Genomic DNA, 13,416 nt, shown 5'->3' with positions numbered 1-13,416 from the left:
AAAGAAGTTACCTGCTCAGTTAACTACATCACAAAAAAACACAGAAAAACAACAACAAAAAAAACCCAAATCCAAACAACCCCAAAAATAACAACAACAATGAAAAATTGAAAAAGCTTAACTTTGGCTCAGTGATGAGGGGAATGGAACAGGGAGTGGGGAAGAGAGAAAGCAAACTATTTATATAAGCAAGGACCTCAAATTATTCTATTTGGGCTACCAGTAAGGAAGTCATAACATGATAAGTGCTTCCTGCTGTGTCCACATTAGCAATTAATTTGAAGCCATAGAAGTGGATCAGCACAGTGAAGTGCTGATGTTGAAGCTCTCCACGTATCTTTTTGTGCTGGTTTGGCCATTCTGGACTATTTGAATCCTGTAGGTGAACATCACTAAATATGTGGCTTAAAGCTTCTTGAAGGGAAAAAATATTGCAGGGGTTTCATGAGAACACACCCCATGGACAATCTCAGGTCGCCTGTAGGCACATATAGACTATTTGGGGGGGTATGTGTTCCATGTTTTCTCCCAAACAAATCCAGTTCGGACAGAGCAAAACTACTCTGATAGCCAAATTGACATGTCCAAAAGCTGACAATATGTGTCTGGAGAGTTTGCAGTGTGGAACCTGCAAAAAATGCAATAATTACAGTTCACCCATGCCATTCTAATTGAAGAAATTCTGAAGACAGCATGGCAATACATATATATACAACTATCATGTTCCTCTGCAAAGTACACCATAACTGAATGATAAAGTCATCTCCATCTTCAGGTCTTATAACTGAGGACGTGCTTCAGCAAATTAGAAGACAGAGTAAAGTAACTCCAGACCATGCTTGCAGAAAGTGACAGAGATCAAGTTAAGAACTCAGTCAGTGACTCGACTTTAAAAGCACTTGTCCTTCACTGGAGCCACAGACACACTGCAAAGATGTCTGAGGTCTCTCTTTTCTAAGAGGTTCCATGAAACTTTCCCTGCTTCAGGTGTCTGGAATAGGACACAGATGTTTATGCCACATGAAATCTTTTATTTCTGTCTCTTCCTAGAATACCAATTATTCAGGTTTCTTTTGACCTTTTGAGACCTCTCAGTGACTTTTTTTCACAGACTCTTTAAGTATATGATTAACTTTAGTTATTGGATGCCAGTGTGACTTAAGCATATCAAATGCCTTGCAAAAGAGGACTACAGGGCCTTGTCTCTTCTCCAATTAAAGGCCTATAACACAGAAAAATTGTCATGGTTTTGTTGCCAAGACCCCTATAACAGTAAGCTGGAACTGATACCATATGTGACTCTTATTTTTATTTTTTTTTTTAATTAAACTTTTTGTCTAATAAAATATTGCCAAATCTGTCCTCTGTTACACTGGATTCAAGTGAAGCAAAATTTGCCTTCGTGCCAGAATCTGTAGAGAAAGAACTACTATACTAATGATCTGTTTTAAAAGTATCACATAAAAATATCAAATGGTTCATGCATGAATACTTTCTCTTTCAATCTTTCTTTATTTAACACTTGCAAAGCCACTTCTTAGACATTATCTCTTCAGTTTCATCATTTCCAGTGTCAAATAAAATCAGTCACATTCAGAAATTCATCAGCATGATTTGCCTTTTACTAAAGCAAAGAATATGCTGTGGGGTTTTTTATATTTGTAGCAGGCAAAATTCCAGTACCTTTCCCCATGTAAACTACACTCCTCTGCCAGATGCATTGTGCTGACTTGCAAGAGACTTACAGAAGAAATTAACATGGATGAAGGTTATCAAATATACAGTAATACAGAGAAAGACAAAGCAAACACAATCACGAGAAAACTAGCTGAATTAGAATTTTGTCCTTAATCACCTGCAAAAAAGAGGCTTATGAAAGGATGCAAACTGGAAAAAAAAATTCTAAACAAATGTTATATTAGTCTTTGAATAATGTTTCCTTTATATGTTAAAGCACCACTGGAGGCAACAACCTATAGTTACAGGTCATCAATAGTTATTTATTGCAGTAAATAACTTCAGGTGACATATTTAGGTATGAAGAGAAAAATAGCTCTCCATCTTTAATCTAAGGTTGCCAAGTGCACTTCTCCATTGTCAAAGCACTGTTTAAAGTAGTTTTAATTATTGTATTGTTATTTATTTTCTGTCACTGTGCTATTTTTATGTAAGTCTGTGAAAAGAAAAATATGAAGCTGTACTCACTGTGTACAACACAGCAACAGTGTAAACCTCAAAGTCCATTTCTTTTGTAAAGTTTATGGGGGTTGTTTTATAACCTTCCTGAGGACTTTTACTTCTGTTTTTTTAATTAAATTATGGACTCCGGGAAATGGAAATAAACAGCACATTCTCTTCTTTAAGAAGTAAAATTGAGTCGTCTGCTAGGTTTTATCAGAACTACAGCTGTCAGAGATGAAATACACAGCACCAGTTCACGTAATTCAAACTTCCAGCAATGTATCAAAGAAAAAATCCACCTAGATTATCTTTTATTTGTCATGTTTATAAAACTGCAAAATTTTGAAAGTACAAACTTTAAAAGATCTAATCAGTCAATAAACCAATAGCTAAGTATAAAGCAAGGAAACAGTGAATGTGAGCTGAAATTTCTTTTATAATCTTACCCAATGTTCCACAAGGCTTGTTTTTATAAGTGCAGATATCATATCTGTTAAGAAAAAAAAGTAGATAAAAGTATGTCAGTGAATCACGTTTGTAAGATACTTTGTATATTTATCACATATCTGTATCACAGTCCAAGTTGTCAGACCACAATCAGTTTAATTATGTGCAGCCAGCTGGTGTCGGCATTTTCTGCACTCTGGTGTAAACCACAAGCTGCAGCACACTCACAGCCGCTGGCCCCAGGCCAGTGGGACACCTGCCAGCAAGAAAAAAATTGTTAAAGTGGATCTTTGTAATCACCAGCTCCATAAAGCAGTCTACCATTCTGTTACGAAGTTAGAACAGCGTGGCTATAGACTGCTACTGATTCTTAAACCCTAGGTTTTACTTATTCAACATAATTGGAAGCCTCCTATGGTCTCACACTTGTCAACTAAACAATATTAAGTGTTAGTCATACTACTTAGACTTTGATTCTAATTTTAAAAACTGAACTCTTAATTGTTCTACCATTTTAAAAAACATCTTATGTCATTATGTGCCCTTCTCATTATCCTTCTATAATTATAGTGCATCTTAAGAATATATGCTAACAAACTAAAATGAAAAACATTTCTGAAAAAAGCTAAAAAAAAATTTTTAAAGGAAAACTTTTGTTGTTGTAGATACCGTCTTTCAAATACAGAAGCTAATGAGTTTTATTGTAGTTAGTACGTAAATATCTGGAGCTAGCAATGAAATTAAAACGTTTCTGTGGCATAGCTTTTAAAAGAGCAGCGGTCATGCCACAGTTAATTCATTAATTATACCTTCATATTTTGAATACACAATCCTATCATATTGTGATAATATATATATAAGTGATAAAAGGACACTCCCACAATGCTACTGATTTTCAAGGATTTGTACTGATTTCCTTGATTTCTTAAGCATACTATGCTTCAGAATAATTTCTACTCTTTAGAAAGGCAAGTGAGAAAAAATCTGAAAATATACCAGCTTTATGCTTTAATTTTAAACCCAAAGAGTTACTAAATTCAGACCACCAGACATTTTCTGTTAAAAATACCATAAGGACTGTTATCACATAGGAGTCTGATCACAAGATATATACCTTTCACTGCTAAAAGAGTTATGGTCTGTCTACAAGCCAAATCCATGGACAAAATAACAAAGCTTAAAATTTGGAACAAATCCAGTAAACTCTCTATGCATGCAGACTGCTGTGACCACATGGAATTCCTTTGATTTTTAAAGGGTACTGAGTGTGGAGCAGTTTGTGGGATTAAGCTATAATTTTGAACTTAAATGTTCATGTGCACTAATTTCATCAAGGTGGTTCAAATGTGCACTGATTTCCCATTCCTGTCAGGAGGAGGGGAAGGTAACCAAATCAGCATTCTTATAGAGAATATTCTTATTAAAAAGCATTCTTATTTCTCTTAAAATATAATCATCAAAATGTCCTTTAGTTTCAAGATTACAAAGATTCAGAGGAAAAGAAGGATTTTTACTGAACATTTCCTGCCTTTTACATAATTAAGGAACCAGGCTTCTTATTTCTGTGTTTAGGACAGTGTCTGAATCCTAATCCTATTGAAGTTCAAGCAAAATTTGCTCCTCAGAGAAAGCAGATGGCTCAGTCTTATTTAGTGAGAAAACCCTAACTAAATTCTTTAGAACATAGTTTAGAGCTGAATGGAAAAATGCTGAAATACACAGGTCTTCTGCTTTTTAATATCCAATAGCAATACGGAAAAATAATTAAAGACATACATCCTTAAGTAAAATGGATGTTTGAGAATAAGGTTCAGTTTCACACAGAACTGTGACAGGAGAGAATTATATTAAGTTCCTTGTTCCTGTTATATTTTTGAAAAACAAAGACCACAGTATTCTTCAGTTTCTGCTGCGAAGTGTGTGCTCTTCATTATGCATAAGCTAGCACTGTTAAGAAAATATGATGATAATGAAACTTAAATTTGATAATAAAACTAAGAAAAATATAACTTTATTTTCCAATACACTAATTATTTTTGCAAGAACATACCTGGGTAGTAACATGTTCTAAATATGTCATCACTAAATATTCAAATTTTATAGACAATTATTAGTTTCCTGCAAGGATATACATCCTAGATTCCAGTTTACCAGGAAAAAAAAATTCTGAACTTTTGAAAAAATTTTCAGTGTCCAATTTTCAGTGACTTACTTTACCTACATCATCTTCCAGCTCCATTTTTTCATCTTATTGCTTTCATATAAATGGTTTCTGCTTGTGATTTGTCTGAAAGATCACAGCATTCTTATGAACCAAACTGCTTGCTTCCACCATCTGCTTCTCTATATGATTTAAAATCAGACTAACTTGTATTCTTTTTGGTTTTTACACTGCTTCCTCTAACTTTATTTTGAACCTTCAAGGAATCCATTTAGTTTTCAGATTTTGGGTTCCAAATGCAGAAGACTACAGATATAATACTTGACAGACAGTAATTTTAAGCCCAGAAACCCCTGAAAATACAAATTGTCATGACTTCCCATTATATTAGATAGGTCTACTTGCTATGGGGAGAAAAAAAAGGCAACCCACAAACAAACAAAACAAAAAGCCCACACCCAAAAAAGCACTAAGATGCAGTTTGATCACCGGGAGCCTAGTAAATACTTCAGGAGTTAAATAGACCAAAAAGGGAGATTCTCAAACCAACAATTATCTCAACCAGCCATTAACGATCATGACAACAGTCACAATTATGAAAACTGCAAAAATGTTGGTTCAATTCACTGACAGATGGTGCAAGACAGACACCACACAAAAGCTGAATGAAAGAACACAGTTATATAGGTAAATAACTTGGGATAAGATGGCAGCCAGATCATTTTGAAACAGCCAAGAAAAATCTGTGCCCATCCAAGCCAAAAAAGAAGATCATATAACTCCTAATAAAGTGGGTGTAGTGCCCCTGAAATGTGACCACACTGGGGAAGTGGAATGGAAAAAAGGTAGGAGGGGAGATGGTTGATTACATGGCCATGTCTGCCCTGAAGAAATCAGAAGTCTTTTCATGAGGCAGATGGGGAAGAGGTCTGGGAGTGCTGGGCATTCCTGTGGGGCTGCTGAAGAGCGGCAGCAGACAGACAGGAAATGCTGATGAATGCATAACTGTCACTAACAACTCTGACTGACACATCAGCCAGAAGGAAACTGCATAGACAGACCATTGTCTGCTCAACAGCACGCTCAAGGACTGGAGCAGCAATACACTCCTGTCATGCCATGGATCAAACAGCAAGAGTTAGTGCACCATGCAGGGACACTTTAAGAAGAAAAAATTCTAGTCCTTTTTGGCAGGATATACAGGCACCATGCTAAAATATACTTGTACACTGTATTAAAAAGTGAAAGGGATCACACTAGACACTGAAATTCTACTATCTGCATTATCAAGCTGTTTTATAACTCTATAACAATTTTTTAAGAAACATTCCTTGCACAGATTTGGCCCATGAGAACAACTGAGCTCAAAGAACTCCCACGAAAAGTTGTGAAGATTATTAACAGGCAAAACATACAAAACTAATCAGTTTTGGAGAAGCCAGCTTAGTAGTGTGTACACAAGATCTGTGTCAGTGGTACTCAGTGCAATGAAAAAGCCACTGACATGTTTATTTAATGTATTAGTGTAGATGTAAGCTACAGACTATCTCTTCAAGAAGTCTCTCTTATCTGTAACTCTAACCTGAAGAAAAATCCATTTCCTTTGCAAATCTGATGACTGGAATGATCCTGATTATTTGAGTAGACACTTAAGTCAAACAGATAAGAAAGACAAATTCTCTGTGAATACTGTAAGCACTGCTCAAACTTGTCAGGTAAATTATCTGCAGCTATAGCCAATCCCAGGCACTTTAGGGGAATACAGCCATTTGTCTCCTGGTACACTGCAGAGAAAGAAGAAAAGATTCTTCCTTATCCCTGTTAATTGTAAGTTTTCAAGCCTAATGCATGCTGTTGTGCAACTATGTAGCTCACATAGAGTTCTATGATAGCAAATGTATTCCCACAATAAAAATAAATAAAAAATAAAGAGATATCCTTATTCACAGATTTGATTATAAGAAAGCATCACAATGATTCAATCGTTCCTCCACCCACCCTTAGCATAAAAATACAAGTAATTTATTCTAGAAGCTAGAGACTTTAAAAAATGCTCCTTAAAAGCTATTCAATCTCACATTAAGAAATGTTTAAAGCATAATTTGAGAACAATTGTCCTAGATTATCCAGTTATCTGCCTTTTCCTCCACAGCAGTCATTTGTGAGTGTTTGGAAAGAAAACAGGACAGCTCATACTGAAACCATCCCTGATAAAAGTCCCCAACTCTGTGGTTTAGGGTACTTCAGAGACAGAGATTGCATCTATAATTTAACTGATTTTTCTTTTATTGTCTTCAGCCCTTTGTTGATTCCTCTTTGTTCTGAAAAAAACAAATTGTTTCAGTGTCTGAGGGATACGGTTATGCCTTTATCAGCAAAGCTGAATCCCACTGTTTTTCAGTAGAGCTCCTTCCCTTTGAAATCACTTTAAAAATTTACTTTTAAATCAGACTACTATATGGGATTTCTCAGCATTTTACCATTATACTGTGGCCCTTCTGTCACCACCATGTGCACTCATGGGCTTATAAAACTTTCTGAAGTGTGTGGATTAGACTTCAAAAAGTTATTCACAAGTGGCATTAACAGTAGTAGATACAAAGGCAAAATTAATTATTTCTCCTTACACGTTAATGTGTATTTATAAATTCAAGGATAACATTGCACTTTCTACCAGTCTCATTACACAAATTGTCCCATTAACTGAAAAGGGTCTCTATAAAATACTATTATTACTAGCTATATGTTACTGTAAATGTCCAGTGTGCCAGAAGGGACTATTTTCATCAAATCAACTGAGATAGAAATATACCTGTTATAATGAATACTACTATTAGATACACTTCAAAGAATTTCATTTATCAACAAGAATAACCCACACAATATTTTTATTTAAGTACAGTAAGTGAGTAAAGCATGAAATCTCTTATTAGAAGAGCAAACTATGTTCAAAATCAGTATGCAACACCAGCTGTTTATTTATGCATACATCGAACTACTCCAAAATTGCTTTGAAAGCTACCAATAAGCATGAGTAATATTTAAGAGAGATATTGACATAAATAATCAAAGGCTTTTGAAGGACTATTTTTTTAATAGAAAAGAGTTTAGGAAACCAAAATACAGTAACAGCAAACCCCTGAGGGAAAACTTACCAAGATGGATGGAATCTAAATGTAAAAAAAAAAAAAAAGTAAGAAAATTCAGGCTAGGCAAAACCAATGAATATGTACGACTGGACATGAAGCTCTTTATAAGTTCAGCGAGGTGAACACATACTTCATATATATAATACTAGGCGATTTGCCAGTTAATCTGCTTGAAAAAGTTGTCAGAAAATAAAATAAAGCCTAAGAACTGATTCTCTCCTGACTAAGAGTAAACAAAGCTAAATACTACAAATTATTAATATTTCATTTTTAGCAAATATTTCCGAGACATGTCATCTATGAAAGCAAGATTTTATTTTTCACTTTTAAACCAAATTATACTTTTTGACACTCACTTTTTAATTATTATAGGTTTTAAGAACCCGCTCTTTATATAAGGATTTTATCTTCCTCGCACACCCTTGCCCAACAATAAACATGACAAATGTGTTAGTTACATATTTTTTACCTTTTATTCTTCATGCTATATAACATGATTTATCTATGCACCCAATATTAGATGTCATAGGTTGCTTTTGAAGAAAGATAAAAGATCAGATAAAAAGGTACCTATTTTGAAAAATAAATTAAATTAACCTAGTTCCAACACCTATGACTATAAACTCAACTGCTGCCAGAGCAACTCAATTGCTGCCAGATCAGTCTGAAATCTCAGATTTCTCTTATATGGATCAAAATCTTCAAGCTATATAACTCCAACTCCTATTTCTAAAGCACTGAAAATTTAAAAAAAAAAAAAAAAAACAGTGACTAGCTTGTACTTTTGTGGTTTTTAGTTTTTAGGTTTTGGTTGGTTGGTTGGTTGGGTTTTTTTGTATATATGTTTGCATTCATATACTTGGCTATATTTAAAAAGTATTCATTTTGCAAGTGCAGACAATGTCACTAATGCTATAGAACTGGATGTCACTAATACTAGAGAATTGCAATGGAATTAACAACTCCTAAGATAATTTCATCATTCATTAGACTTGCAGAGGTTACCAAGAGTAGTAGTCTCTATTACACAGTCTTTTTGATGTCTATCTAAAAGCTTTACTCCAGCACATCCTTTGCCTTGCAGAAAGTGGTACACCACAACAGCATTCTGCCCTAAAATAAAGAACATGTCTTATTTGGTTCCTCCCTCAAAAACCTCAAACCAAAAAGAGCTATTTAAATCAAGGAAGGAAAAGAATAACACATCACTCATCAGAAATAGCTTTTTCTATTATTAGTTTTCCATGTCTTCAATGCTGCCTTAGACAACCAAAGTCTATCTCTGTTGGACTTTATTCTGATCCTTAGCTTGGGTGGATAAATTCTGAGTTGCAGCCAGAAAAACTATTGCTGCTCTAAGTTCTAGTTCTCCTGATTTATATAAATCTTTTTTTAAATTGCACTGTAAATGAAACACTTCCATACTACTTTTTCTGCAAATGCAGTCAAAAAAGTAAAAATAAACACAGTTCTGAAAAAAAAATTTAAAGCTGTCATTTGTATTCATCAGTTTCAGCAATGGAACAATAAAATAGCAGTTGCAAGTTTATCACAATCAGTAGTATTATTAGTGCCCTTGGGACACTCAGGATAACTCCTGATCAAAAAAATATTGTACAAGTGCATCAGAAATGTAGAGCCACCTACCTGTGTGAGAATGGTGATTTCAATAATATTCAGATAATATTCAGGAATAACTTAGAGATTCAGCATTTGCACTATAACCAGAGTGTAGGAAATACATGATCTGTTGTATTCTAAACCTCAAGAGTCTTTGAAACTTTTACTGCATCTCAGTATTGAGCCAAAATTTAGATGGAGTTACAAAGCTCAAACAGCTCAAACTGAACTAGAGAATAAACCAGAAATTTCTACATATCTACTCTAAGTACACTGCTAATAATTTCTCTATCAGTACATCCAGGATAAGTCCAGCAATTAATACATAAAGCTTATTTTCAAAGGACATTGACACTGAACAGCTCAAGGAGCTGGTAGGGCAATGGTTTTTTTTAGAGTGTGCTAAAGCAACCAAGTCTGGAGGAAAGGAAAGCTAGCAAAACTAATTAGAGAGGTGTGGTTGGGGGCATCCTGCCACACAGCACAAAATAGGAAGCAACTAGTCTAGACCTCTGGCAGAAGGGAAACACAGCTAACAGCTATGATTACTAACCAAGTTTTAGGTCTGCTGTACAAAAATAAATTAGATAAGTTAGAGCAGTAACATATTGCACAGATATTTCTAAGTTTTCCTATGATTTCTTTCTAGGACTTTACTGTGGGTATGCTTTTTTTTCCTAAATTTCTGAATATTGTAAACAATTACTTTATAATCTCTGGGAAGATCACATATTTTTATACACAAAATGTCCACTTTATTTACCCTTGCTCACACTGCATATGGCATAAAAGGCTAAGCATTGGCTGTAAAGAATAGCAGTTCATTAGGATGATGGACCACACCTGGTACAGAAGAACCTAAGAATTGCAACATAGGCCAGACCACAGATTCCACTATCCCAATATCCTGCCTTCAGAACGAACTAAGAGAAGGCCCAAGAAAGAATAACACCACTGCAGGCATAAAATGTCAATTATACCAGTACTCTCCCAACTATTTTTGGCTCAGAATTTTTGAGACAGATGTGCTTCTGTGTATTTAGCACGTTCAATGGATTTTTCTTCTGTGAACATGCCTAGCCAACCTTTCAACCTATACATATGTCCAGCTTCCATAAAGTGACTTGCCAAGAAGTTTCAACATTAGCTAAACCTTGCATTAAAAAGGGGCTGCCTCCCTTCTCCTGGTTTTGAGTCTTTCTTCTTCTATATTTTCTGGACTGCCTCAAGTTCTTGTGGTGAAAGATGCTATGAATGATTTTTTTCCTCATTTATGTTCTCCATACATTTTTGTAACAGTCATCCTTGCTTCTCTTTTCTAATTCTCCAAAAACCTTTTGAGATGAGAAGGCCAGAGCGATACAAACTTTTCAAGATCTAGGCATACCATGCCCAGTTTAATCATAGCATAATAAGGTCCTTTATTCTTTTCCCAATAAACTTTAATATATTTAATTTGCCGGATTTAACAATGTATACATGACATGTAGCCCAAATGTTTTCAGAATAGTAATAATATTATCCAATAACAGAACAGTGGTTGTTTTTTGCTACTTCTGGTTGATATTTGTACGAAATTTCTGACAAAATATTTAAACTCTTACACATATACTGTCACAACTTATTTTTCCTGAAAAAAATGAGAACCGTACACTCTGTGCTTGGGATCAGTTAGAGAATCACAAAGTTATATTTACACAAAGAGCAAAATCTCAGTAGCTTGATGCTATTATTAGAACATTCTTCAGTCAATGCAATAAAGTTTATTTGCTGACTTCCTCTTAAGGTCAAAAACAAAGACAGCCATTCTACCCAAATGATTGTTAACCCTGACTAGAATCAAAAGAATTATTTGTCTTAAGAGCATACTCACAGCAATATATTTTGCAAGTTTAGTGCTTTTTTCTATAAGCATGTGTAACAGTAAGTTACAATAAAGGATATCTCCTCTTCAAAAAATGTCAGCAAACAATTAGATCTGATCGCTTAAAGAACAATACAAAGCCAATCAAGTGCTGGACATCTGAGGTAATTTTTCAGATGACATGCAAAATACAGCTAACAAAGTTTGAAGCTAGCATATTCTGTTGTTTGCTTCTGAACTGAAAGTGACAGTATGAAATGGCAGCAGAAGCAAAGACTGTTCTAACAAAGAGGATCTGTTTAGAAGAAATACACAAGTTTACAAGAAGAAAAATATGTCAGAGATCTTGTCCAAATTTGATAGAACACATCAACTTGTCATGTTAAGACCAGAAGGAACTTAATTTGATTTTCTATTTTTTAAAAGGGGCTGGCAAATGGAATACATGCAATTCACATGTATCTTTGAAGCTTGTCTGTATGAAAATCAGAACCCATACAATTCAGAATTGCATGCAAATCTTTGTTTTCATGTTTTCATACAAGCTGGGAAGAAATATTAGCTCTATTGAAAACAAAAAAAAATTGTGCAGCATCTATTATCATTTTCTGTCTAACTTATTTTTTACAGATCATTTTAATGACAACAGCATCTAACTGTTGTGAATGAATGGCTGAATGCCATGAGAACATTAAGCGGCTTTAATGTGGCTCCTCATGAGCCACATTACTCGTACTGTATACAAGTTAGGATTAGTCAATTGTATCTATCCAGACTGCCTGCAGGCACACATCCTTACCTCCCCTTACCTTAAGGAATGTAAGAGCGAAGCTGGTGCAATTTATTTTATTACTTCTGACAAAAAAAGAAGAATCACAGAACTAGCTAGGAGAGAAAACGGGCTTCAGAAAAGGTGATCTATCTTGCAAAGGGATGCACATGTCAGGACTCCTTTCTCTATATATGAGTTCTTCAACCTAAACTGTTAAATCCATATTTAAACTACATGATTGTCAATAGGATTTCCTTAGGTTTACACCTTCCATACATTATTCAAGCCTTCACTTTGTAAACTAGTCTTTCAAAGCTAACCTATCTTCAAGTGGGAAAATAAATTAATCAATTCCTCTTCATTAAATTTATTAAGCCCAAGCATTTAGTCACTTGTCTTTTCGGAAAACACTTACAGTTATATTTCCAAAACTAGTTTGGTTCCCCCTACAGATGTTATAAAAGAAAAGTTCCATTATTTTCTTTAATTGACAATATACTCCTTCATATTAAAATTGACTTGAACTTCTGTTTTATTTTCTACCATATACTGCATATTACCATGAGACTATTAAAATAATTATTCCCATGAGTTTTATAAAATTTTAAATGCTGAACAGAAATTTTGGCTGGCTCTAAGGAGAACCTTTATCCCCATGAGAGCAGTCAAGTAGTAAAGTGGTCTGCCCAAAAAGGTTTTGCAAGATTTAACTAGGTAAAGTCTTGTGAAATTTAGTTTGATCCCATAGCTCACCCTGCTTAGGGGATAACACTGGACTGAAGACCTCCAGACAGATTCCAGACAGAATCCAATAGATTCTAAGTAAGTATTATCTAAAAATATTCCTATCATTTGACTAATAATCATAAAAAATAAATATTACATTCTAATACAACTCTTCAGAATATTCATTGGAAAGTAAATTACATTACTCAAAATCAAAGCATCATCAGAGTCATAGTTATTGTATAGTATTAAATTTTTTATCAATACAGTAAACTGGGGGAAGAGGCTCCCTCTCCATTCCACTCTGAGTTGGAACAACCCTACATCTTCCTAACAACACACAAAACCTCTTGAACTTCATTCCCCAATTAGTTGACTGTGAAGTTTTAAACACCTGACACTGTTCTGTAAAGCACATTCTCTTATGCGATGTCAAAACAACTGTCCAAAAAACTAACTGTAAGAAATATAGGAAATTCAAGCTGAGAGAAAATAA

General features: G+C 34.5%; 1 protein-coding gene across 4 annotated transcripts in view; it reads right to left on the bottom strand.

The window, feature by feature from the left end:
* Positions 1-13,416, bottom strand: part of ADAMTS6 (ADAM metallopeptidase with thrombospondin type 1 motif 6) — a 147,764-nt gene that overhangs the window by 86,393 nt on the left and 47,955 nt on the right. For all 4 annotated transcript variants that reach the window (XM_088156084.1, XM_088156083.1, XM_014881422.2 and 1 more), the window contains exon 8: positions 2,628-2,671. In XM_088156084.1, the coding sequence (XP_088012210.1) occupies positions 2,628-2,671 (44 nt within the window). The remainder of the gene's footprint in view (positions 1-2,627; positions 2,672-13,416) is intronic.

This window comes from Sturnus vulgaris, chromosome Z (assembly GCF_052056855.1).
Source record: "Sturnus vulgaris isolate bStuVul1 chromosome Z, bStuVul1.hap1, whole genome shotgun sequence".
NCBI lineage: Eukaryota > Metazoa > Chordata > Aves > Passeriformes > Sturnidae > Sturnus > Sturnus vulgaris.
This window is presented reverse-complemented; position numbering and strand designations above follow the sequence as displayed.